Source organism: Symphalangus syndactylus, chromosome 19, assembly GCF_028878055.3.
Source record: "Symphalangus syndactylus isolate Jambi chromosome 19, NHGRI_mSymSyn1-v2.1_pri, whole genome shotgun sequence".
In the NCBI taxonomy this organism is placed as follows: Eukaryota; Metazoa; Chordata; class Mammalia; order Primates; family Hylobatidae; genus Symphalangus; species Symphalangus syndactylus.
Window position 1 is genome coordinate 74072701 of NC_072434.2, and position 27612 is coordinate 74100312.

General features: G+C 44.6%; 1 protein-coding gene and 1 non-coding gene across 5 annotated transcripts in view; both read right to left on the reverse strand.

The window, feature by feature from the left end:
- The window catches only part of ABCB10 (ATP binding cassette subfamily B member 10), a 44096-nt gene that overhangs the window by 12826 nt on the left and 3658 nt on the right, over positions 1 to 27612 (reverse strand). For 2 of the 4 annotated variants that reach the window (XM_055234634.2, XM_063613993.1), the window contains exons 2-8: positions 21406 to 21606; positions 19494 to 19696; positions 13421 to 13555; positions 11786 to 11986; positions 10636 to 10771; positions 2790 to 2885; positions 1340 to 1549 (exon numbers count right to left, since the gene is read on the reverse strand). In XM_055234634.2, coding sequence (XP_055090609.1) covers positions 1340 to 1549; positions 2790 to 2885; positions 10636 to 10771; positions 11786 to 11986; positions 13421 to 13555; positions 19494 to 19696; positions 21406 to 21606 — 1182 coding nt within the window. The remainder of the gene's footprint in view (positions 1 to 1339; positions 1550 to 2789; positions 2886 to 10635; positions 10772 to 11785; positions 11987 to 13420; positions 13556 to 19493; positions 19697 to 21405; positions 21607 to 27612) is intronic. The other 2 variants (XM_055234635.2, XM_063613994.1) reach the window with 1 other exon arrangement.
- LOC129459008 (U4 spliceosomal RNA) lies at positions 6217 to 6363 on the reverse strand. Its single transcript, XR_008649828.1, has one exon. It is a non-coding gene; the product is annotated as a U4 spliceosomal RNA (small nuclear RNA).

Below are 27612 nucleotides of genomic sequence, written 5' to 3' on the forward strand. Positions count from 1 at the left end.
TTCTAAATTCATGATTTGATTTTTACTAAGAGTTGTTTGCTTGCCGACATTGTTGTCTACTACAGGGAAGATATAAAGAAGTAAAATCATGGGCTCTTTGCTCTTAAAGATGTTATAATCCAGTTAAAAATAAAATAAAAACTAGAATGAGAAAAATCATCCATTAAGAAAATCCCTACTAGCTCAAAATAGTTTCAATGGAACAGTCACATAGAAGTGAATCACAGCCAGGCGCGGTGGCTCACGCCTGTAATCCCAGCACTTTGGGAGGCCAATGCGGGTGGATCACGAGGTCAGGAGATCGAGACCATCCTGGCTAACACAGTGAAACCCCGTCTCTACTAAAAATACACAAAATTAGCCGGGCAAGGTGGCGGGCACCTGTAGTCCCAGCTACTCAGGCGGCTGAGGCAGGAGAATGGCATGAACCCTGGGGAGAGGAGCCTGCAGTGAGCCAAAATCGCACCACTGCACTCCAGCCTGGGCAACAGCGAGATTCCGTCTCAAAAAAAAAAAGAAGTGAATCACTGGCCAGGCTCACGCCTGTAATCCCAGCACTTTGGGAGGCCAAGGTGGGCAGATCACGAGGTCAGATCAAGACCATCCTGGCTAACACAGTGAAACCCCGTCTCTACTAAAAATACAAAAAAATTAGGCAGGCGTGGTGGCAGGCGCCTGTAGTCCCAGCTACTCGGGAGGCTAAGGCAGGAGAATGGCAGGAACCTGGGAGGCAGAGCTTGCAGTGAGCCGAGATTGTGCCACTGCACTCCAGCCTGGGCGACAGAGAAAGACTCTGTCGCAAAAGAAAAAAAAAAAAAAAAGTGAATCACTGATTGCCAAGTTAACTATGTGCACAATAAGCACTCAATAGGTCACAGGCAGAGGCAGAGGTTCTCCAGGAGCTTCCCATCACTCCTGCGCCCAGCACGCATGCTGGCACACGGTGGTTGTCCAGGGTGCTGCTGGTGTGTAGGGATGTCCAGCAGCACCCCAGGCACCTTCTCCTGGCTGCTGAGCACAGCCTCGTCCACCTGCTCCCAGTAGAGGGCATGTCCAGAGATACCCACACGGGAGATGAGGAGGTAGAACTGGGGAAGTCACTCTGGGCTTGAAGAGGTAGGACACATGATATACAAAAAGCTCTAAAGGCCTCTGTATGAGCTGTCATGCCCCTGCAAATGATACCTTCTGTCTGAGGGATTTCTTTCCACTGGCACTTAGAAAAGAAGGTACTCTCACAAAATAAGGTATCTGCATGGTTTAAGCATCTTCCAGGGCGCAAAACTGGGAGCAGAGCTTGGGAGAGTCCCCCAGTGCTACAGTGTGGTGAACCACTTACCAGAAGCAGGGTCGTACAGCCTCAGAAGGAGCGAAAGCACTGTTGATTTGCCAGAACCACTTGGGCCAACCAGTGCCGTGACAGATCCTGACGGAATGGAAAGGCTGAAATCCTGAAATATGGGCACCTCTGGGCGAGCCGGATAGGCAAAATGCACGTTCTTAAACTCCAAAGTACCCTGGAAGCTTTTCTCATTTAAGATGACCCCCTCTGAAACATAAAATGTAATATTAATTACTTACAGCAAAAAATTAAACTCACAGCTGAACTCGGTTCTCCTACTCATCTAGCTACAGATGGGTGACTCCACCACAGCTAATCCTGGTATATGAGCTCTTAAAGGGCAAGTCAGAAGTAGACCTAGGCTAAATGCTTACCACGTGCCAACTCTGCACCTACCATGTCCAAGGTACTATACACATAGACGGTCTTATTTGATCCTTACAACCCTGAGAGGTAGAAATTATAATTCCAATTTTGCTGATGAGGACATTGAAGACCACAGACAACAACCTGCTTAAGCTAACAGGTAGTGGAGTTAAGATCCACCCTTAGTCTGGTTTCAAACCCGATGGTCTTCTCTCTATGCCACTGCCTCTGTGTAGCTCCAGAGTTTATCCTATCTACCCGGAATAAATATTTTGAAAGAGTTATGATGAAACAGGGAGCGCTGCACAACAGCCGCAGAACTGGAGGGGTCAGAGGTCTGTTCTGCCCTATGGTGTTCACCTGCCCTGCTTTGGGAGACACCACTCAAACTCTCTCAGCTTGGCCTGTTTCCTAGGCCTATCACATTGGAGAATATTGGGCTTTCACTTATGGACCTGGGGCTACCTAATAATGTCCTAGGAAGTCAATAAGCAGTTGGGAGTGGTTACTACTCATAGCCATTTCTCCCAATTCCTGGCTAGTTGGTCTACGCCCTACAGCTCCAGGGAAGTCACTGATAAGGAAGGAGATGGCTCCAGCCAGTGAGTACCAGCCTCCCCTACCCCACCCCAAAATGCCAAGAAACTTAGATATTTTCTTATGTCTGGTTCCTCCTCCCTTCTTCCCACCCTAGCCCTCCACAGAGATTTCAGAATCACTAGGGAAGATCAATTTGGTGGACTAGCTGGGACCCTTCCTAGTCACAGTCCTGGGCCACAGTGACTTCCACCCTGCCCTTGGCGGTAACACCCAGATGCAGGGAGGGGAACAGAGGGCAGCACACTATGTGGCCAGCCCATGCATCCAGGGGCATCTTGGCCCACAACAGTGCCCCAGCAGCTGTCTCACCCCCTCTCATAGAAAACCTGACCGCCCCCACTCCCGGCCCGATATGCAGCAGGAGCCACATCCTTATTGTGGCTCATCCCTCACTCCCTTGCAGGTAGGGGAAGAGCTGGTCTCATTGTTCAAAGCCATATTCGTTAATCCTAGCAAAGAAACAATCAATTTTCAGACCCACCGTTAAAAGGCAGCTTGGGCTCTCTCTCCAGGAGCTCCCAGAGGCGCCCCCCTGCACCCAGTCCTTTCATCAGCTCCGAGTAGAAAGAGCTCAGACCTGAGGATGAGAAGCAGAATCCACACACATGTCCACCACTGGCATTGGCACTGGCATTGGCCACCACTCCTCCGAGAGCAGTGACAATGATTGCTTTTAATATAAAATCTGTTATTAATATTTTCAAAAAACAACTTGAGGCAGCTTCCTGGGAACTGACATTCAGAATTCCCTTGTCTCATACTCTAGTTTTCCTTTGGCTTCTCCTCCTCCAGTTTCATTAATTTTTTTTTTTTTTTTTTTGAGACAGATTATCACTCTGTCACCCAGGCTGGAGTGCAGTGGCACAATCTTGGCTCAATGCAATCTCCATCTCCCCAATTCAAGTGATTCTCCTGCCTCAGCCTCCCGAGTAGCTGGGATTACAGGTGCATGCCACCAGGCCTGGCTAATTTTTTTATTTTTAGTAGAGATGGGGTTTCGCCATGTTGGCAAGGCTGCTCTCAAACTCCTGACCTTAGGTGATCCACCCGCCTCGGCCTCCCAAAGTGTGGGATTATAGGCGTGAGCCACTGCGCCCGGCCACATTTCACTGATTTCTAATAAGGATTTAATGTTTGATCAGGGATTGAAAAACATATAGTCATACTCATCAACCACTGGATTAAAATCATAATGCCGCAGAGAGAGTCTACCTAGTTAAAAGCATAGCAATTTAACTGAAATGTAACGCTATCTCATAATTTAAAAAAATATAAAATACTTCAATGTTGATTTTAAAGACAAATCCACAAAATAATACCTCACCTTCAGGCACTCAATAAATACAACTTTGATAAGCTACACACATTCTCCCACATACTTCAAGTAATCTCTAGATTACTTATAATACCTAATACAATGTAATGCTATGTAAAAAAAAAAAAAAGGGCCAGGTAAAGCAGTTCATGGCTGTCATCTCAACACTTTGGGAGGCCAAGGTGGGAGGATTGCTAGAGCCCAGGAGTTCAACACCAGCCTGGCCAACATAGAGAGAACCCTGTTTCTACAAAAAATAATTGTAAGGCTAGGCCTGGTAGCATGTGCCTATATTCCTAATTACTTGGGAGGCTAAGGCAGGAGGATCGCTTGAGTCCAAGAGGTTAAGGTTGCAACGAGGTATTACTGCACCACTGCACTCTGGCAGCACTCAGGGCAACAGAGCGAGACCCTGCCTCAAAACAAACAAACAAAAAACAACAACAACAAAAAAACAACAAAAAAAAACTTTCACAGTAGCAAAAACTGAAATAAATTTGGTTAATGTTAAACATTCCAGCAATCTCTTTATTTTTATTTTTTTGTGGAGACAGGGTCTTACTATGTTGCCTAGACTGGTCTTAAACTCTTGGGCTCAAGCAATCCTCCTGCCTTGGCCTCCCAAAGTGCTGGGATTACAAGTGTGCGTCACCGTCCCTGGCCTCTAGCGATCACTTTTTAAAGTCAGCTTTGAACCATGATTCTTTTTTTTTTTTTTGAGATGGAGTCTTGCTCTGCTGTGGCGTAATATCTATTCACTGAACCTCTGCCTCCCAGGTTCAAGCAATTCTCCCTGCCTCAGCCTCCCGAGTAGCTGGGATTACAGGTGCCCCCCACCATGCCTGGCTAATCTTTGTATTTTTAGTAGAGACAGGGTTTCACCATGTTGGCCAGGCTGGTCTCCAACTCCCAACCTCAAATGATGTACCCACCTCAGCCTCCCAAAGTGCTGGGATTACAGGTGTGAGCCACCGTGCCTGGCCTGAACCATTTAACAACTTAAACCCCAAATGCAATGGTCTACATCAAATATGAGGACATATATTTGTAACATTTTCCCTCAGTGAGGATGCTGAAAAAATACAATTCAAATATTCTATGGTATGAATATTTATGCAAGATACAATGGACTAAAATTTTTACGCTGAATTAAAAATGCATTTGGCAAAAATAGACCCCTACAAATAGTCAACTGATTTTTGACAAAGAAGCAAAGGCAATACAATGGAGATGCAACGGCAATATATGTATTATCTTTTTAACAAACGGTTCTAGAACAACTGAACATCCACATGCAAAGAAGGAATCTAGACACAGACCTTACACCTTTCCCAAAAACTAATGTAGAGTGAATTACAGACCTAATGTAAAACACAAAACAACAAACTCCTAGAAGGCAACACAGGAGCAAGTGTAGATGACCTTGAATTTGGCAATGACTTTTTAGATACAATACCAAAGGTACAATCCATGAAAGAAAGAAGCTGGACTTCACTAAAATTAGAAATGTATGCTTTGCAAAAGACAATGTGAAAAGAAGGGGACCAGCCACAAACTGGAAGAAAATATCTGTAAAAGACCTATCCAATAAAGGATTGCTACCCAAAATATATAAAGAACTCTTAAAACTCAACAATACGGCAACATGAAGACTTATTTAAAAATGGTCAAAAGTCCTGAACAGACAACTCACCAGAGAAGGTATACAGAGAGCAAATAAGCATATGAACAGATGCTCAACATCATATGTCATCAGGGAAATGCAAACTAAAACAACAATGAAATACCTTGCATCTATCAGAATGGCTAAAAGCTAGAACACTGATGCCACCAAATGCTGGGGTGGATGTGGAGCAACAAGAACACTCATTCCTTGCTGGTGGGGATGCAAATGTGACACACACTTTGGAAGGCAGTTTGGGAGTTTCTTACAAAACTAAAATTTTTTTTGTAAGAAAAAAAAATTCATTCAGTCTCCACAGAGATGTCAAAAATTGACAATGCTGGCCAGGTGCAGTGGCTCACACCTGTAATCCCAGCACTTTGGGAGGCCAAGGTGGGCAGATCACTCGAGGCCAGGAGTTCAAGACTAGCCTGGCCAACATGGTGAAACCCTGTCTCTACTGAAAAAAAAAATACAAAAATTAGGCCAGGCGTGGATGGCTCATGCCTGTAATCCCAGGACTTTTGGGAGGCCGAGGTGGGTGGATCACCTGAGGTCAGGAGTTCAAGACCAGCCTGGCCAACATGGTGAAACCCCTTCTCTACTAACAATACAAAAAAAATAGCTGGACACAGTGGCATGCACCCATAGTCCCAGCTACTCAGGAGGCTGAGGCTGGAGAATCGCTTGAACCTGGGGGGTGGTGGTTGCAGTGAGCCAAGACTGCGCCATTGCACTCCAGCCTGGGTGACAGAGCAAGACTCCATCTCAAAAAAAAAAAAAAAAAAGGCCCGGCATGGTGGCGGATGCCTGTAATCCCAGCTCTTTGGGAGGCTGAGGCACAAGAATTGCTTGAACCCAGGAGGTGGAGGTTGCAGTGAGCTAAGATGATGCCACTACACTCCAGCCTGGGCAACAGAATGAGACTCCCTTTAAAAAAAAAAAAAAAAAAAAAACCTTGCCAATGCTGACTACATTGCAAGTCATCACAGCAGGGTATTGAGAAAAGTTTTCAATTAGCAATAATCACACCTTGGATAAACCTCATTGCCTATGATATTGCCACTGTGCTAAGCTAAACATATTCTTACCATCCAATCAAGCAGCTATACTCCTTGGTATTTATCTAAATGAGCTGAAAACTCCTATCTACACAAAAACCTACACATGGATGTTTATAGCAGCTTTATTCATCATTGCCAAAACTTAGAAGCAGCCAAGTGTCCTTTAGTAGGTGAATGAATAAACTGTTGTACATCCACACAATGGAATATTATTCAGTGGTAAAAATAAATGAGCTATCAAGCCATAAAAAGACATGGAGAAATCTTAAATGCATATTTCTATGAAAAGAGCCAATCAAATGCTACATACTGCATGATTACAAATACATGACATTCTAGAAAAGGCATAACCATGGAAACAGTAGGTTGCAGAAGGGTGATGAATAAGCAGAGCTCAGAGGATCTTTGAGGCAGTGAAACTACTCTGTATGATACAATAATGTTGGATACATGTCATTTTGCATTTGTCCAAATCCATAGAATGTACAACACCAAGAGTGAACCCTAATGTAAACTGTGACTTTGGGTGTAATGCTGTGTCAATGTAGGCTCTTTTTTTTTTTTTTTTTTTTTTTTTTTTTTTTGAGACAGAGTCTCACTCTGTCACCCAGGCTGGAATGCAGTGGCGCAATCCCAGCTCACTGCAACCTCCGCCTCCCAGGTTCAAGCAATTCTCCTGCCTCAGCCTCCCGAGTAGCTGGGATTACAGGCATGAACCAGCACACCCAGCTAATTTTTGTATTTTTAGTAGAGACAGGGTTTTGCCATGTTGGCCAGGCTGGTCTCGAACTCCTGGTCTCAAGTGATCTGCCCGCCTCCGCCTCGCAAAGTGCTGGGATTGCAAGAGTGAGCCACTGCGCCCGGCTGTAGGTTCATTAATTGTATCAAATGTACCGCTCTGCGGGGGATGTTAATAGGGAGGCTGTGCGTGTATGGGGGCAGGGGTATACACCCCTGTCTCCACACAATTTTGCTATGAATGTAAAACTACTTTGAAAATGGTATTAATTTTTAAAAAGAAGGGAGGGAGGGAAGAAAGAAAGAAGAAAAAAAAAAGTAAGGCTGGGCATGGTGGTGCACACTTATAATCCCAGCACTTTGGGAGGCCAAGGCAGGAGGATCACTTGAGCTTAGGAATTTGAGACCAGCCTTGGCAACACAACATAGCAAGACCCTGTCGTTACAAAAAATAAAAATAATTAGCTGAGTATGGTTGTGTATGCCTGCAGTCCTAGCTACTCAGGAAGCTGAGGCGGAAGGATCACTTGAGCCCAGGAGGTCGAGGCTGCAGTGAGCTAGGATTGTATACCATTGCACTCCTGCCTGGAGACAGAGTAAGACCCTGTCTCTAAAACAAAACAAAACAAAAAAGAAGTAAAGGGAAAGAGTCAAAAGTAGTTTAACATAGTAAAGAGCTTTGACTCTGAAGAACAAAAGCACAATGGCCCTGGATAAACAAAATGCAATCTCTCGCTATAATGGAATATTATTCAACCATAAAAAGGAACGACGTACTAGCCCAGTTGCGGTGGTTCATGCCTGTCATCCCAACACTCTGGGAAGCAGAGGCGGGTAGATTGCTTGAGCCCAGAAGTTCAAGACCAGCCTGGGAAACATGTCGAAACTCTGTCTCTACAAAAACTACAAAAACTAGCCAGGCATGGTGGTGCATGCCTGTAAGTCCCAGCTACTCAGGGGACTGAGGTGAGAGGACTGCTTGAGCCCAGGAGGTCAAGGCTGCCCTACTGCATTCCAGTCTGGGTGACACAGCAAGCCCCTGTCTCAAGAAAAAAGAAAAGAAAAAAAAAAAAAAAGGAAATGAAGTACTGATACGTGCTACAATGTAGATGAACTTTGAAAATATTATGCTAAGTGTAAGAAGCCAGGCACAGAAGGACATATATTGTATGTAGATATATGAAATATCTACAATAGGTAAATACATAGAGACAGAAAGCAAACTGTGGTTGCCAGGAGCTGGCAGGAGGAAGTAATGTAGATAGACTGCTTAATGAGTATTGGTTTTCTTTTCGGTGATGAAACTGTTTGGGAGCTAGATGGAGGTAGTGTTTGCACAGCATTATGAATGTACTAAACACCACTGAATTGTAAACTTGAAAATGGTTAGGTTTTGCTTTTCTTCATACAGTACTTCTGACTTCATCTTAGCAGACAATGTACTTAGAATCATTGGGGTTTTTACCCCTAGTCTGCCTTTCTAAGCAGAAACCAAAATAAAAATTCTTATTTAATAAATAAAATAGAATTTCTTGCTTTGTAGATTATAGAATCACTTTAGACAGCAATTCTATAAAAGTATAAAATTACTTTAAAAACATAAAAGCACGGCTGGGTGCAGTGGCTCACACCTGTAATCCTAGCAATTTGGGAGGCTGAGGCGGGCGGATTGCCTGAGCTCAGGAGTTTGAGACCAGCCTGGGCAACATGGTGAAACCCCGTCTCTATTAAAAAAATCCAAAAGATCAGCCAGGTGTGGCGGCACGTGCCTGTAGTCCCAGCTACTCGGAAGGCTGAGGCAGGAGAATTGCTTGAACCCCGGAGGCGGAGGTTGCAGTGAGCCGAGATCATGCCACTGCACTCCAGCTTGGGCGACAGAGCAAGACTCCGTCTCTAAATAAATAAATAAACAAATAAACATAAAAGCACCTAAAATCCAATTTAAGTTGTTAGGCATTGGTGGTTCAGTGGTAGAATTCTCACCTGCTAATTCAAGTTGTTGGATTAAATTCCTATCACCTTAGGCATCTACGTTATAAATATGGAAGAACTGGTGGCAAGAGATGTACACTGACCTACCCATATTTTCTCTCATCCCTCCTCGCACCAGATGGCAGATCCTGAACAAGACAGTTGACCAGAGTTGTGGGCTAGCCTGTGGTTAAGAAGGCCAAATTACCCAATCTCTGCATGCAGACAAAGCCTTAGCAGCACCTCCCATAACCAGTGGTGGTAACTGACTATAGCAATGGATTAGAACTGTGTTTTCCAACACATTCTGTGCAAGGCACAGTTGTGAACTTGTCCCTTGTGAATAGAGAGGGCAATAGAACAACCACAAACAGAAATAACTTCTATCATGCCAAGTGGTTCAGAGGAGGGAAGAGGAGGGGCTGAGAAAGATCATGTCAAATGTGGCAGAAAACATTAAGATGAAGGGAAGCCAGGGAGGAAACCTGGAATGTGAACAGAAAGGCTAGGGAGAGGGGAAGTGGGGTAGGTAGTCCACTTGAAGGAGGACGGAAGACCTAAGGGAACAGGACCACAACAGGGTGTGAAACCTCCAGCCCAGCAGGCTCAATCCAGGAAATGGAGAGGGAAGAGCTACATACTGTCTGTGGGTCCTCCTGAACCGGTCCACCTTCTTGTTTCCCAAACCATCCAGCACCCCAAAACATCTTAATCAGTTTTTATTTAAGACCAGCCAGCAGAACTAAAATACTTTTTTCAGAGGTCTCTGAAAATCTCATTCCAGAAAAAAATCCTCATTTGCCTGCAGATGTCTACGGAAATGCCTCTACCTTCAACAATTAGACAGATACAAAACCCTGAAAATAAAACTCTCTGGTTGAGGCAACACCATAGGATACCTGACAATGTTCCATTAATCAGACCTTAAGCTACTTACCTGACCTTTCCATCTTGATTTTCAAAGACAAGAAGGGAAACAAAAACCAGGAAATCATTTGTCCCAAGTTGACCGGGGATGCATTCCTGCTTTCCTTCATCCGGGAATGAAAAATAAAAGCTGAACTCTGACAGATTCTTAATAAAAGCAGGCAACTCTGTTTCATACACTTGATAATTTATAAATTTTTTTTATTGCTCATTAGTTTTGAATATGGTCGACTTTGTACAAAAGGAATTTTATTCTCCACTGATTTGCCAATCACGAAACCATCACTAACACAGGACTATGGGTTTCTGTGTCCACACCTGCTTAGCGCCGCCCTCCTCCTGCCTGCACCTGTGAGCAAGTGAACAAATGGTCTGAAGACACAGGCTGGGAAATACCACTCCAGAGTGATGCTGAGCTATAAGAGGCCTGCAAAGATCCCAAACTTCCCAACTAAGGAGCTGTTTGCTCACCTGCTGGGGAGGGTCATGCTCATTTTACTTCTTTAAAAGCCCAGTTGGAATAATAACATTCTAGGAAATGCTTTTTTAGTAGAAGTTAATTGAAGTAATGTGAAAGTTCAGTTTCTCTTTCAGAAATGATGCTCTGATTTTTAATTTGTAACACCCCAAGCCTATTTAAATTATTTACCTCCAATGCTTATTCCAACCCAGAAAGCATACATTAGGAAGGAAGAGAGTTCACCCACGGTCATGTGGGCACTGCCCATCAGCAGCCCTCCTTTGTACAGGACAGAAAGCACGATCAGGTTTCCGGAGAGCCCAGTCTGTCGAGTGATGAAAACACAGAAGTCAGGTGGGAATCAAGGACCCAGAATGCAAAAAGCATGAACACGGCCTGTAATGTCCCTTTTGCATTCAACTGTCACAGCAAGATTTTTCCAAAATATTAATTTCACCTGAGTTTCAAATTAAAAATGGTTTTTTAATATTGCAATAATGAAGAAAACAACCTCATCACCATGAAAACCTATAAGCTAAGTCTCCCATCAGATCCCGATTTTATCCCATCTACTCAGTTTGCAAAAGATAAAAGTAACATTAAAGGTTCCTCCCCTAACTAGAGGAAACAAATAAGTATCTACTGTATGGGTTTATATAATATAATGAGATGTTCTGGGCAAGGACACCAGCCTGAGGAGCTGGACTCCTGTATCTATGGCCTGCTTTTCCCTTCGTTACATGTGTGGTTGTCTTAGGTATAGGGGAGGCCTTCTCTGGGCCACTGCTCCTTATCTGTTAATCATAGCAATGACGGAATTGCCTCTGAAGTTCTTTTCAGTTTACACATATCTTGAATTTGCCCTCATAGTGATTTTCTATTTCAGTGTCCTATTTGAGTGCATTGTGATTGATTTTTTATACTTGTTTCTTGAAACACATTGAGGTGATTTTGGTTAATCCTCAGACTTTGCTGGCATCAGAATGACCTGGAAGGCCTGTTAAACAGATTGCTGGCCCCAGTTTCCTACCCAGCAGATCTGGGGTGGAGCTGAGTCTTGGTGAGGCAGACCAGTGCTCAGGCAAAGCTGATGCCGCTGCCCTGCACCGCGCAAAGAATCAGTGCCCGATCACACCATGCACTGACTTTTCTCTAAGGACATTTACTTGTTTCTTCCTTTTTCACAAAAATAGTTTAAAGAAAGTCATTCTCGGCCTTGAAATTAAGACTAAAATTTTAAAAATTAAAATTATTTTCTACTTATGCTGAGCACCACAGAATAAAACTCTCACCATTCTAACATTTGCCACTTTCACTTTTTCCAAAATGATCTACTTACTGCTCCAAAGAAGCCAGCCCGAGCGAATGCCTCTTTCCTTGCTAACTGCATTACATGGTCCACTTTGCTGGCATATTTCTCTATTTCAGTCATTTCTTTCCCAAAAGCTCGAACAGTTCTTACATTTCCAATACGTTCCTCAGCTAGCTGGCAGAATAATAAATACATTTCAGGAGGAGAAGGGTCATATTTCAAGAGCTTCTAGAAGCAAAAATAAAATGTGGTTCTCATTTTGTTATTAAAAAGAAAAGAAAAGAAATAGTGATAGTAAGAAGTGAGAACTCCACAAAAGACACTATCAATGGAAAGCCACTCTTGATACATGACTAAGTCAAAAAAGAGTGACAAAGCAGAGTATACAAAACAATCCTAGTTTTGGGGAAAAAAAATCCATACCTAAATGTATCAGAAAAACATACAGGCAGAAAAATAGGAGTATACGTAGATGCAGAAATGCATTTTTATGCAGAGAAAAAGACAGACTCCAAAATGTTAATAATGTTAATTCTAAAAGACGGGATTATGCGTGTTTTTGTTTTCTCTCTTTATATTTTCAAATTTTTCAACAATAAACATGCATGGTTTTTGTAACATGAAAGTATAATGGTTATTTTTCTTTTTTCTTTTTTTTTTGGAATGGAGTTTCACGCTTGTCACCCAGGCTGGAGTGCAATGGTGCAATCTCAGCTCACTGCAACCTCCACCTCCAGGGTTCAAGTGATTCTCCTGTCTCAGCCTCCCAAGTAGCTGGGATTACAGGCATGAACCAGCACGCCCAGCTAATTTTTGTATTTTTAGTAGAAACAAGGTTTCACCATGTTGGCCAGGCTGGTCTCAAACTCCTGACCTCAGGTGATCCACCCGCCTTGCCCTCCCAAGGTACTGGGATTATAGGCATGAGCCACCGTGCCTGGCCATTTTTAATTTTTGAAAAGATAACGTTGCACAGCACTGCAAAGCTTGATTTATTAAATTAATGAAACACAGTGTTATCTAGTAACTATTTTCAAAATCTGATTAACTGTTTTGTCCTATAACAAACAGTGATAGTGGCTAGGTATGGTGGTTCATGCCTGTAATCCTAGCACTCCGGGAGGCCGAGGTGGGAGGACCACTTGAGCCCAGGAATTTGAAACCAGCCTGGGCAACACAGTAAGACCCTGTCTCTACAAAAAATTTTAAACATTAGTGGGCATGGTGGCATGTGGCTATAGTCCCAGCTACTGAGGAGGCTGAGGTGGGAGGATCACTCGAGCCTGGGAGGTTAAAGCTTCACTGAGCTGTGATTGTATCATTGCACTCCAGCCTAGAGTGCATGAAAAAACTTTTCTCACGTACCCTGTCTCAAAAAAAAAAAAAAAAAAAAAAAAAAAAGAACGAAAAGAAATAGTGATAGTAACAAGTAAGGACCCCACAAAATGTTTAGTCAAGTTGGATCTACTTTGAGATATGGGTAGAAATCTAGTCTAGAAAACAGAGTAGTTTAAGTTTCTGGGATCTTGGGGTAATTTCTAATGAAAGGAAAGGAAGGCACTTTATTGAAAAACCTAAGCACATCCCTTAGGATCTGCCCTCTAGGATCCTGGCTGTGACCCCATTCTGCTGGAAACGACGTGGATAGGAAGGGGCCTTTACCTGAGTGGCTTGTGCCAGGGAATCCTGGGTGACTTTGGTCAGTTTCCGTAGATACCGCCCATAAATTACAGCAATGATTGACACTGGAGGCACCACGCTCAAAACAAAGGTGGCCAGATTAGGTGAGACAAAAAACTGTCAAAAACAAAAAAAATTGAGAGGTGTTTGTTACATAGCGTGGCAAGACATTCTCATTACCTACGATAGGGGAGTGTGTGTGTGGGTGTGTCTGTGCGTGTGTGAGTGTGTTTAAATTAATAGCAGACTTGAAGGTACTGTCCCCAAGTTGTTATATCCTGTTTTGGTGGAATTTTTCAGACATCTTTATTCTTCACAAAACCCCATAAATATTCAGCATGCCACATAGACGAAATGTGAGAAGCAATTGCTGAAGAAAGAATCCTCAGGCCAATACTAGATCAGACCATGCTGTTTAACAACAGAGTGGGAAGAGACAGGATGGGAGTTTGGCAGAGGCCCATTCTGCTCCACACTCCAGACCACCTCAGGAGTTGTGTATTCAGGTCTGAACCACCTGCAGGCACTGAACAACCAGAGCAACACATCCCATCAAAATGACCAAGATGGTGAAGTCACCAAAAAACCCCACATCGGGTGGGGTGCGGTGTCTCACGCCTGTAATCTCAGTACTTTGGGAGGCCAAGGCGGGCGGATCACCTGAGGTCAGGAGTTTGAGACCAGCCTGACCAACGTGGTGAAACCCCATCTCTACTAAAAATACAAAAATTAGCCGGGTGTTGGGGCGCATGCCTGTAATCCCAGCTACTCGGGAGGCTGAGGCAGGAGAATCGCTTGAACCCGGGAGGTGGAGGTTGCAGTGAGCCAAGATTGAGCCACTGCACTCCAGCCTGGGCAACAAGAGCAAAACTCCATCTCAAAAAAAAAAAAACCAAAAAAAAAAAAAAAACCCGCATATTGCATGACAAACAGCCAACAGAGGACTTGGAGGACACAACTAACAAGTCGAAGAAGAATTAGAGCTGCTTTCATGGCTCAGTGGACTGAAGTCAGCAGGATGGATCTGGGCTCAACATACTGAGAAGCTTCTAGCAATTGGGATTGCTGAAAGAATAACCTAACTTCTAGAAGTAAGTAACAGAGGATTTTCCTGTCAACCTTGCAAGTTGGTGATTGTACTTTCAATAGTACTAGAATCTCTTCGACAAATTATTAAAATCTACCATATCTCATTTGCACAGAAAATAGCATAATCAGTACAAGGCTAAATAACACTAAGGAAAAACTGCAAACTGAAACATAAGTGGATGGATCAACCAATCATTCACTCATTCATTTACTCATTCAACAAGTTGTTACTGAAAGCCCACATTACTGAGTGCAAGCACTATTCCAGGCACCTGGGAGATAACCAACCCTCACAGAGTTTTCATGCAAGAAAGAAGAGGTGAGACTTAGATAATAAACAAGTAAAAGAGAGAGAAAGTATCACTGCAGATATAACACGATCTTAGAAGAACTCGCCACCAAGAAGGAAGAGCCATTGCATAAAAAGGCCCTGAGGCAGAAAGGAGGTTGGCACCTTCACAGAGGAGAGATATGTATAGGAATGTCCCACCCAGAGAAGACAAGTCCATCAGGACACCTAGGGTGAGCCTCGGGGAACACAATCATATCTCTGATGGTCACCATCAGGACATGAGACCAACAGGGCAGGTCTAACACTTCTGGGGCCTGAACACAACTGATGTCAAATGAACCAACTGGACAGGTGTCCTCTGTGTGGGGCAGGCACAGTCCATCAAGATTCTCCTAGAACTGTCCCAGAACCACCCCCCTCCCTTCACTGTGGTTCCATACTTAAATGAAAAACCTTCTGAAGACTAATACAGGGTCCTGGCACCATAATGAAGTGTTTTGAATAGCAGAAATGGGCTAGGCATGGTGGCTCACGCCTGTAATCCTAGCATTTCGGGAGGCTGAGGCGGGCAGATCGCTTGAGCCCAGGAGTTCAAAACCAGTGGGCTGGGCAACATGGTGAGACACTGTCTCTATAAAAAAATACAAAAATTAGCCGGGCATGGTGGTGCACGCCTGTAGTTCCAGCTACTCAGGAGGATGACATGGGAGGATCACTCGAACTCGGGAGGCAGAGGTTGCAGTGAGCCAAGATGACACCACTGCACTACAGCCTAGGCAATGGCGTGAGACCCTGTCTCAAAAAAAAGGAATAGCAGAAACACAACTTGATGGTGGGAAGACCCACTATGTAAACTAATAAATTGGCAGTATGCCACACACAATATCAGGTTCTCATAACTGGACTTCCCCTATGTCAGGTCCATGAGTTTGTGCAGGAGAAACAAAGTCACATTTCTGATCCTCTAGAGCCAAAGATAAGATCCTAGGTGAAGCCACTTCCTGAGGCCCTTTTATAGACTGAATGGAAATTCCCCCTGAAATTCACATGTTGAAGCCTTAACTCCCAGCATGGCTATATTTGGAGATGGGGTCTCTAAGAAAGTAACTAAGGTTAAATGAGGTCGTTAAGTGTGGGGCCATGATCCAATAGGATTAGTGTCCTTATAAGAGACATGCTAGAGCACACTCTCTCTCCACTATGTGAGCACATGGCAAGATGGCAGCTGTCTACAAGCCAAGAGAAAAGGCCTCAGAATGAAGCTATTTTGCTAGCACCTTGACCCTGGACTTCTAACCTCCAGAATTGTGAGAAATACATTTCTGTTGTTTCAGCCAGCCAGTCTGTGGTATTATTATGGCATCCCAAACAGACCCCTTTGAATTGCTCATCTGACCTACACTGAATTCCCTTTCCTTGTTACAAAAAGTACCCCAAGTGATTTTTCCCAGCTTGAACTCTTCCTGATCCCCAAAACTATTCATATTTGGAAAATGGCATGTTAGTGCAGGAAGGGTCCTCTTCCAGAGGTTTGCTTCTCTCTTAGCTGGAAAATCATGAGATTTCAAAGCTGTTTTTCATTCTGTACGTCAGATCTAATAGTCAACACACCCTTCCTCTCTGAGTGCTTCATGGGACACAAAGGACAAAATCCAAGCTTTTCCACTTGTGAGAAAGGATTATTTACAGTTCTTATTCCACGAGTCTAGAACTGCACTGCCCAAAACGATAGCCTTACATGGCTACTGGAAACTTGAAATGTAGCAGGTATGACTGAGACACTGACTTTTTAATTGTATTTAGGTTTAATTAAAATTTAAAAGCCTATACTCCATTCAGTTATTGGCAAACTATTAAGTATGTCTGGAAAACTTGAGTATGTCAAACTACTTTTTCAATTGTACATTTTATAAAACCTAAATATAGATCAAGTACTTTCAATGAAAATTTAGCATCCGAATTAAGATGCTCCATAAGTAGAGAATACATACCAGATTTGGAAATTCAGTTGACCTTTGAACAACATTGGTTTGAAATGCATGGGTCAACTTATACATAGATTTTCTTCCATCTCCTGCCATCCCTGAGACAGCAAGAACAACCTTTCTTCCTCCTCTCAGTCTACTCAGTGTGAAGACAATGAGGATAAATACTTTTATGATGATCCAGGCACAGTGGCTCACGCCAGCAATCCCAGCACTTTGGGAGGCCGAGGCAGGCAGATCACGAGGTCAGGAGTTCAAGACCAGCCTGGCCAACATGGTGAAACCCCATCTCTACTAAAAATACAAAAAAATTAGTGAGACATGGTGGCTGGCGCCTATAATCCCAGCTACTTGTGAGGCTGAGGCAGGAGAATCACTTGAACCCGGGAGGCGGAGGTTGCAGTGAGCCAAGATCGCGCCACTGCACTCCAGCCCGGACGATAGTGCAAGACTCTGTCTCAAAAAAAAAAAAACTTTTATGATGATCCACTTCCACTTAATAAATAATAAATATATTTTACCTTCCTTATGATTTTCTTAGTAACACTTTCTTTTCTCTAGCTTACTCTAAGAACATAGTATATAACACATATAACATACCAAATACATGGTAATTGACTGTTTATGTTATCAGTAATGCTTCTGGTCAACAGTAGGCTATTAGTAGTTAAGTTTTTGGGGAGTCAAAAGTTATACTTTGATTTCTGACTGTGTGGGGTTCAGTATCCCAACCCTGCATTGTTCAAGGGTCAACTATAATATGAAAGAAATAATATAGGCCGGGCGCGGTGGCTCACGCTTGTAATCCCAGCACTTTGGGAGGTCGAGGCAGGCGGATCACGAGGTCAGGAGATCGAGACCACGGTGAAACCGTCTCTACTAAAAATACAAAAAATTAGCCGGGCGTGGTGGCGGGCGCCTGTAGTCCCAGCTACTTGGAGAGGCTGAGGCAGGAGAATGGCGTGAACCCGGGAGGCGGAGCTTGCAGTGAACCGGGATCGCGCCACTGCACTCCAGCCTGGGCGACAGAGCGAGACTCCGTCTCAAAAAAAAAAAAAAAAAAAAAAAAGAAATAATATAAAATACCTCATTAATAATTTTGATATTAATTACATATTGAGATGACAATATTTTGTTTATACTGGCTTAAGCAAAACATTATTAAAATTAATCTCAGCTAGGTATGGTGGCTCAAGCCTGTAATCCCAGCACTTCGGGAGGCTGAGGCAAGAGGATCACTTGAGGCCAAGAGTTTGAGACCAGCCTGGGCAACATAGAGACCCCCCTGCCTCTACAAAAAATATATATATATTCTTTTTTTTTTTTTTTGAGACAGAGTCTCGCTGTCACCCAGGCTGGAGTGCAGTGGCGCGATCTCGGCTCACTGCAAGCTCCGCCTCCCGGGTTCACGCCATTCTCCTGCCTCAGCCTCTCCGAGTAGCTGGGACTACAGGCACCCGCCACCACGCCCGGCTAATTTTTTGTATTTTTAGTAGAGACGGGGTTTCACCGTGGTCTCGATCTCCTGACCTCATGATCCGCCCGCCTCAGCCTCCCAAAGTTCTGGGATTACAAGGGTGAGCCACTGCGCCCGGCCATATATATATTCTTTAAATTAGCCAGACTTGGTGATGTGTGCCCGTAGTCCCAGATACTTGGGAGACTGAGGTGGGAGAATCACATGAGCCCAGGAGTTTAAGACTGCAGTGAACTATGATCTTGCCACTGTACTCCAGCCTGGGTAATGCAGTAAGGCTGTCTCTAAAAAAATTAAAATTAAAAAAAAAAAAATCAATCTCATTAGCTTCTTTTTGCTTTTTTAAATGTGGCTACTAAAACATTAGAATCACATATGTGGCTTGCATTGCCTCTCTACTGATCTGCAGCACTGGGCTGAACAGAAATACTGGTTGAAGAGGTAAGGCAGGCAGACAGGACAGGCACAAGCCACCCAGTTAAGGAAAGGAAAAAAGGCCGTGGGAGTGAAGAGCTCTCCCCTTAAAAGAGCACAGTTCAGGCCGGGCGCGGTGGCTCACGCTTGTAATCCCAGCACTTTGGGAGGCTGAGGCGGGCGGATCCCGAGGTCAGGAGATCGAGACCACGGTGAAACCCCGTCTCTACTAAAAATACAAAAAATTAGCCGGGCGTGGTGGCGGGCGCCTGTAGTCCCAGCTACTCGGAGAGGCTGAGGCAGGAGAATGGCGTGAACCCGGGAGGCGGAGCTTGCAGTGAGCCGAGATCGCGCCACTGCACTCCAGCCTGGGCGACAGAGCGAGACTCCGTCTCAAAAAAAAAAAAAAAAAAAAAAAAAGAGCACAGTTCAACTTATACACATAGAGGAATGGAATTTAGTCACTGCTTGGTGCCACCCACAGGGTAGTACCCAGTGCTCCTTCTACCTGATACTCTTTTCTGCCTTAATACCCCGGATACACACATCTCAGAATACCCAGCAGTAACACAAGAGTCCATTTTCCAGATAATCACTCATTCTGGAGAAATGAAGGTACAAGAGGCCATGCAGGCAGAGGCAATCCCCACATCCCAGCAGCCTCTGCAACAGCACTTTTGGCTCTAGGCACTTACAGAATGATGCGAATCGCTCAGCTTGAGCTCATCTCACACTTGAGAGGCCTGGTGCAAGCCAAGCCCTGGCAGGAAGGTACCAAGGGGAACCAGGCCAACATACCATCATACTGATGCCTACAGAAGCCTGGGCCCCGGCCCTGAGCCCATCTGAGAGGTTTTCAGTCACTGAGCGCCCCAGGAGTGCAGTGTCTGATGAGAGGCGGTTAATCAATTCTCCTGTGCGAGTCTTGTCAAAGAAAGCAACCTCCTGCCTCAGAATGGAGGAGAATAATGAAGTTCTCAGCCTATTCACAATGCGCTGACCTGCAAAAGCAAACACGAACAGGCTCACCAGGGGTAAAGACATCCATTACCATTATGGGGCAGCCACCTACTGTGCAGCAGCTTGGCCTGGAGTTGTAACCCTTCTGAGCAATGCAGCCTCTGAGCGTGTCTGCTGCACTGTATCCCATGGGTGGAAAAGAGACTTTCCCAAACTAGGCACATTAACTGTCATGCACTACTAACACTACTTTTCTCTTATTAACTACAGACTGTGGGTGCTAGTGAGAGGATACAGGAATAAAATAAATGTAACATGACTCAGAGGCTTTTTTTATTTTTACTTTTTTATTTTTTTAAGAGACTGGGTCTTGCTCTATCACCCAGACTTGAATGAAGTGGCACGATCACAGTTCACTGTAGCCTCAACCTTGTGGGCTCAAGCCATCCTCCCACCTCAGCCTCCTGGGTAGCTGAAACTATAGATGTCTGCCACTACACCCAGCTAACTTATTTTTATTTTTTGTACAGACGGAGTATTGCTATGTAGAGCTCAGGCTGGTCTCAAACTCATGGGCTCAAGCAATCCTCCTGTCTCAGCCTCCCAAAGTGCTAGGATTACAGGCATGAGCTGCCACACTTGGCCGAGATTTTCTTAAGGTATTATTTACAAAGAAGTTTTATTACATTAACTTCCAAAAGCTCACTTTGTTCCTCCCTGGAAACCCTTTCCTGTATTGAACCTTCAAATGGCAAGAACTGGTTAATTATCCACAGAGATAAATGGAGAGCAACAGATTTCTTTTTTTTTTTTTTTTTTTTTTTTTTTTTTTTTTTGTATTTTTAGTAGAGACAGGGTTTCACCGTGTTAGCCAGGATGGTCTCGATCTCCTGACCTAGTGATCCACCCGCCTCGGCCTCCCAGAGTGCTGGGATTACAGGCGTGAGCCACCGTGCCCGGCCACCGAGAGCAACAGATTTCGAGTTGGTGTCCCAGGTTCTCTCATTATTGTGGCAGTGACCTGCCTGTAACAACGAGACTTCTTCAGAGAAATACTAACAAAGTTATCAACCCAGCTGCTACTTAAAGGAGAAACACAAGCATGGGGCATGTAAATGGGTTTCTGAAGCCTTCAGGAAGCCTCAGAAGTCCAGCTTCATGGCCAGGGGCCTCATTTTCTTTCTTTTTTTTTGAGATGGAATCTCGCTCTGTCCCCCACGCTGGAGGGCAGTGGTGTGATCTGGGCTCACTGCAACCTCTGCCTCCCGGGTTCAAGTGATTTTCCTGCCTCAGCCTCCTGAGTAGCTGAGATTACAGGCACGCACCACCACGCCTGGCTAATTTCTGTATTTTTAGTAGAGACGGGGTTTCACCATGTTGGCCAGGCTGGTCTCGAACTCCTGATCTTGTGATCCACCTGCCTCGGCCTCCCAAAGTGCTGGGATTACAGGCATGAGCCATGGCACCCAGCCCAAGGGGCTTATTTTCAAACCTCCCATAAGACCAACATGATTGCCCTTACAGCTCAACTTCAACTATAAAAGAAGAGTTGAGAAGAGAGTGCTTGATCTAAAATAATCTGTAACTCCAACATCTGGGCAGTCATTGGACTCTATCCCCACTTAATGGGATGCCAGGAAGAGAGGAAGAGAATGGAGCCTAGAGCACATGAGATTTGAGCCCGAACAAACCCACAGGACTCTACATCTTCTTCAGGATGACTCACATCCCTGAGAGGAGAGACTGTTACCTGAAGTTTGCATGAGGTAGACACGAATGGCATTGGCGGCAGCACCACACAGAAACACGGCACTGAGTCCAAGGCAGAGGCGGGTCAGGTTGTCGCTGTAGTCCACAGTGGGGTTGGTATAGAGGACATCGATGATCTTCCCCAGGAAGAAAGGGGCAGACATGGAGATAACACTGGACATCGTGAGAAATCCAACTGCAGCTAGAAAACACAAGCACTCTCAATGTTCAGGGTGCTTCAGCAAAGGGGCTGTGGTGCTGAGTCTAAGAGGCTGCCTTGCCAAATAAGCTGTTTTCAGAGTATGCATTGATCTCAGTCTCTAGCAGTTTCCTCCCTTTTGCTCCTCGACCCCTGACTCAAGGGAAGAACCAAATGGTTCCAGGTGAGAACAAGCAGGTTGACTAAGGAAGTGAGTGATCACATCTGAACCAGAGAAGATGACTTCTTAGTCTGATCAACTCTTCCTCACCAAGAAAAACTGGGAGCCAACTATGGAACCCGTTCTGGCCAGTCCCTCCCTCCCTATCTCTTGATTTTGGTGTTAATCTCAGATCATATTTTTCCTCCATTTATGCTATACATGCTATACTCCTTGGCATCTAACTATGCTGTAACTTGAAGATCAAGCTGTCTAGTTAAAGCCCTTGATTACATCTAGTATCTCAAAACACTCTGTCTATGGCCATACACTCTGAACGCATCCAATCTTGTCTGACCTCAGAAGCTAAGCAGGGTGAGGCCTCATTAGTACTTGGATGGGAGACTGCCTGGGAATACAAGGTGCTATAGGCTTTAAACAAACAAACAATCCATTCTAGATAACTTTTGGAAAACAGTTTCATGGATCATTACACAGAAGCAAATGTCAATAAAACGTGATATATTGCTTCTTATTATTGCTTTGGGAAATATCAACATGATATGAAAATAATATGAACAAAATTGTTCATGCACCTAAAAAACAGGCAAACAAGATAGTCTTATCAGAAGAGAAGATACTGGCTTGGCACAGTGGCTCATGCCTGTAATCCCAGCACTTCAGGAGGCTGAGGCGGGTGGATTGTTTGAGCCCAGGAGTTCGAGACCAGCCTAGACAACATGGCGAAACCCTGTCTCTACAGAAAATACAGAAATGAGCCAGGGTAGTAGCATGCACCTGTAGTCCCAGCTACTCATGAGGCTGAGGTGGGAGTATTACTTGAGTCCAAGAGGTTGAGACTGCAGTGAACCATGATTATGCCACTGCACTCCAGCCTGGGTGACACAGCAATATGCTGTCTCCAAAAAAAAAAAAAAAAAGTTTAGAAAATCCGCACAGACAGGCCAGGTATGGTGGCTCACAGCTGTAATCCCAGCACTTTGGGAGGCCAAGGCGGGTAGGTCACTTCAAGTCAGGAGTTGAAGACCACGCTGGCCAACATGGTGAAACCCTGTCTCTACTAAAAAAAAAAAAAAATATATATATATATATATATATATAATTAGCCAGGTGTGGCGGTGCGCACCTGTAGTCCTAGCTACTTGGGAGGCTGAGGCAGGAGAATCGCTTGAACCCGGGAGGTGGAAGTTGCAGCGAACCAAGATTGTGCTGCTATACTCCAGCCTAGGTGACAGAGCAAGACTCTGTCTCAAAAAAAAAAAAAAAAAAAGAAAAGAGAACCCAATTAGTAACAACACATATCAGATAACTGCATTCATAATAAGAGAAATGCATTTTTTTAAAAGATAGTGATGGGGGTCTCACTACGTTGCCCAGGCTGGTATCAAACTCCTGGCCTCAAGCAGTCCTCCCATCTCAGCCTTGCAAAGTGCTGGTATTACGGGCATGAGCCACTGCACCCAGCCAAAAGTATTATTTTATATAACCTTAATAAAGAGTCCAGAGCAAACTCAGTGCCAACTGGACATTTAGTCGACAAACAGAATTCTAAGAAAAACATGGGCCTTTTTAAGTGGGGAAAATTTTGAACAATTGCTCTTGCCCCTCCTTAAGGTCTTTATTCTAATGTCCCCTCCCCAAAAAGGCCTGCTCTGACAGCCTCACTTAAAATTCAGACACCCTACACTACCCACCTCACTCCCTCTCCATTTGTGTTCTCGAAGTTCCTACCTTTCAGCATTCTAAATGTCTCACTTGTTTATTTAGTTTCTCTCTCTATTAGGACATAAAAGATTTTGGTCTGGTTTGTCACCGATTGCCTACAGTGACAGGCACACAGGAAAATCTCAATCACTATTTTGTTGGATGAACAAATAAACTGAACTTTGGCAATGGAAGCAATAACGTCTATCAGATCAAAATTCTTCAATAGCCTAAGCAGAAATGTGAGCTCTGGCAGCTCATAAAGTCCATATGCCTGGCTTAAAAACCCATAATCACAATCTAACTGAATAATAGGAAGCTGGGCAAGGGTCACTTCATTTTGATGTAAAGCCCAGAGTCTTGTTTCAAAGCACCATGCTTCTTACAACAGTGCCCAAGGGGGCTTGAAGGCCCAAAGGACGAGGAGTGTGTCTAACTTGAGGTTCCGAATATCTCAGCCTCAATGAACTGGCAGCTCCAGAAGGAGTCATCCTGGTGAATTCAGGGTTCAGCAGAAAATTCTTTTTGTCCTTCATCAGTAGCTAATCTCTATTCTTTCGCCTCAGTGAATAATTCCGAAAGCACAGTGTATGTGACCTGCTATATAAAGGTCCACCTCTTCCCTCCTCCTCTAGTTTTCTAAATCAGTTATGATTCTACAATAAGAATCCACATGACATGAATGAAATGCCCCCTAATTATGATTCTGAGTCTTGTTCTCACACAGTAATGATGCTGATTACAAAGAGGAAGTAATTTAGCTGAATCCAAATTAATTTCAAGATATCCCCCCACACTTTTACTTTTTAATAATCATTTAAAAATTATCAGCTTGTTAGGCCGGGCACGGTGGCTCAAGCCTGTAATCCCAGCACTTTGGGAGGCCGAGGCGGGCGGATCACGAGGTCAGGAGATCGAGACCATCCTGGCTAACACGGTGAAACCCCGTCTCTGCTAAAAACACAAAAAATTAGCCAGGCGAGGTGGCACACACCTGTAGTCCCAGCTACTCGGGAGGCTGAGGCAGGAGAATGGCGTGAACCCAGGAGGTGGAGCTGGCAGTGAGCCAAGATCGCGCCCATTGCACTCCAGCCTGGGCGACAGAGCGAGACTCCGTCTCAAAAAAAAAAAAAAAAATTATCAGCTTGTTTTATTGTCATTTGCTTCTTTGTCCAATTTGAATCTAAGAAAAGTAAAAGATATTTTTCAGCTTTTAGTTAACTGGATTCTTGTTAATCAAGATCTGACTACATATCACTGTCTTCTGATATTAATGAATACTTTAGACTTGCTCCATAAACATCATTTCATATTCCACCACAAGCCCTGGACACAACTGAGCATACTGCAATTCTGAAATTCTCCCACACCTTTCACCATAGTTAAGTCTCTTGCTTGCCCCCACCCTTGCCTGATGCGGCCCCGGCAACTTCTTCCATTATCTATTTCTTGACAGATACTTTCAAGTATCTTTCCGTTACCTCATTCTACTGAATTGCGGCAAAAATGGAAACAAATATCCTTCAAAAGAAAGGGGAGGGAAAATCTGAAATGCAGATTGCTGGACAACAGGGCTGGATAGAAGGACAGAGGTTGGGGTGGTTGGAGGAAGCTGTACACCGTGCCTACTACCTGCCCACTGCTGAACACGGCACCCATCTGGTTGTATCAGGCAGGTACAGCAATCTCCACTGTCATTCAAGGACTCAAAGGCAGCACTTCAGAGTCCTCACGGTTATCTGAAGGATCTGGCATCCATCATCTTAAATCCTCCCTTTCACCCTCATCTTATCCTCGTTTTTCAGAGAGGAATCTCGAACACAGAGAGGGAGCCTACGCAAGGTCTCCCAGTTTACACAACGCAGAACCACATTCTGCAACAAAGCCTGTCTTCGGCATCTTCCCACGTCCCAAGCAGAGGAAGCAGCACAGGCCTCACCTTCGAGTCAGGGAAGGGAGCAGAAAGCCTGGCAGGATGGAGCAGGGGCAGAGACCTCATGGGTGCACAGGAAGGAGAATTGAGAAATGAAACGAAGCCTCTAGATTATAGAACAGAGGATTTTGTGGCAAGGTCAGCCTAACAGGGCTTTACACTGGAGAATGATACAGCCAGATTTGCCTTTTTTTTTTTTTGAGATAGAGTTTCCCTCTTGTTGCCCAGTGCAATGGCACAATCTCGGCTCACTGCAACCTCCGCCTCCCAGGTTCAAGTGATTCTCCCGCCTCAGCCTCCCAAGTAGCTGGGATTACAGGCATGCGCCTCCACGCCTGGCTAATTTTGTATTTTTAGTAGAGATGAGGTTTCTCCATGTTGGTCAGGCTGGTCTTGAACTCCCGACCTTAGGTGATCCGCCCGCCTCAGCCTCCCAAAGTACTGGGATTACAGGCGTGAGCCACTGCACCCAGCCAGATTTGCATTTTTAAATGATCCACTCTGGCTACAGAGCAAAAGGAGCGGCCGACAGAGCACTGTTCTAGTGCCCTAGGTGAGAAGCAAACTTAGGGTGAAGTAGGTTGGGGACAGAGGGATAAAGGGCAGAGTATAGGACTGCAGATATTTTTAAGAACTAGGACGTGATGACTGGTTGGATGTGAGCATTTTTCCTCTCTGAAAAATGAGGATAAGATGAAGGTTAAAGGGAGGATTTAGGATGATGAATGCCTAACCTAGGAGGCCGTTCTGAGCTTGAGTTGGTCAGGATTGTGTCGGAAACCTGAACAACTCAACCTCAGAACGCGCCCTCCTAGGTTAGGCGTTCATTATCTTAAATTCTCCTTTTAAGCTCTGCCATCTAGCTGTTTGACCTTGCATAAGTCACTCCATCTCTCTGTGCCCAGTTTCCTCATTTGTAAAATGGCAATAAAAACAATCCCTCCCTCGCAGAATTATGAGTAAACTAGACACATATTCAAAGCATCTGTTACAATGCCCAGGGCTGAGTACACAAGAAATATTAACTATTATCTTTATTACTATCGTTATAATTATAAGAACGACCCATGTCTCTGGCCAAGGCCAAGGTTCACACTGCAGTCTCTCTCACCGAACCGAGACAGAAGAGGAAAGATGCTTTGTGGAGAAAGGTAACTTTGGTTTTTAGACATGTTGGGACACATTTCCACGGATGCAGGTGGGTGTGATGGAGAACACCGGAGTCAAGGGTGTGGGGGAGATGGAGGCTGAGTGAAGGGTAGAGAATAAGTGAGGACATGAGCGGCTGACCGATGAGAACGGAAGAGAGGAAGAAGCCAGAGACTCCAGGTTCTGGAAATCTGGAGAAGAAAGATCCGAGGCCCCTATGTGTCTGGTGCGAGATCAGACTGTCTCTGTCCACGCTACTAGCATGCTCTAGAGTTAGGAGTACCCCAAAGACAAAATTAAAATAAAACAGTTACGGGTACCTGTCCCATGAACCACAGGAGGGCTCGCCATGGACTCTAACAGACATACGATGGGAGCCACCTAGGTAATTTAAACTTCTCTAGTTGCCACATTATAAAAAGGGATACGTAAAATTAATTTTAGTAACATTTTACTTGACCCAGTATATCCAAAATATTATCCAGACATGATCAGCATAAAAAATTAGTAAGATATTTTACATTTTTTCTCTACTGTCCTTCTGGAATCTGATGCGACAGCACAGCTACAGAATGCTGTTTCTCTGAAACAACGTATTTCCGTAGCACACACACATCCCTGGCTTTCGGGGGCAGTTCCGATTTCAAAGGTTCATCCTCCCCAGCCCCCACAGGGCACTGTCCCTGTGGGATCTCCATCCTCACTGGGCTTCAGGAACTAGCTACTCTGGCCTCCTTGCCCACCATACCCACTGCTTTTGTCACTATATTCACTGTGGTCACTCACGGTCCATCTTCATAAAATGCAACTACAAACTCAGCAAAAGCTGCCAGCAGGCTTCAGGTTCTCAGAGCAGTCCTGCCCTCAAACCACACACCAACCCCTTATCAGTAACTGCAGTGAGAGGAGCCCTCCCGAGTCCTCCACACAGGCACCAATGAACACGCCCCAGTAGAGGGGATAGATGTGTACAGTCCACAGTTTAATGAGGAGCCTGCCTGGGAGGTGTGGGGAAGGCATGCTGTCCGACCCCTCCCCGAAG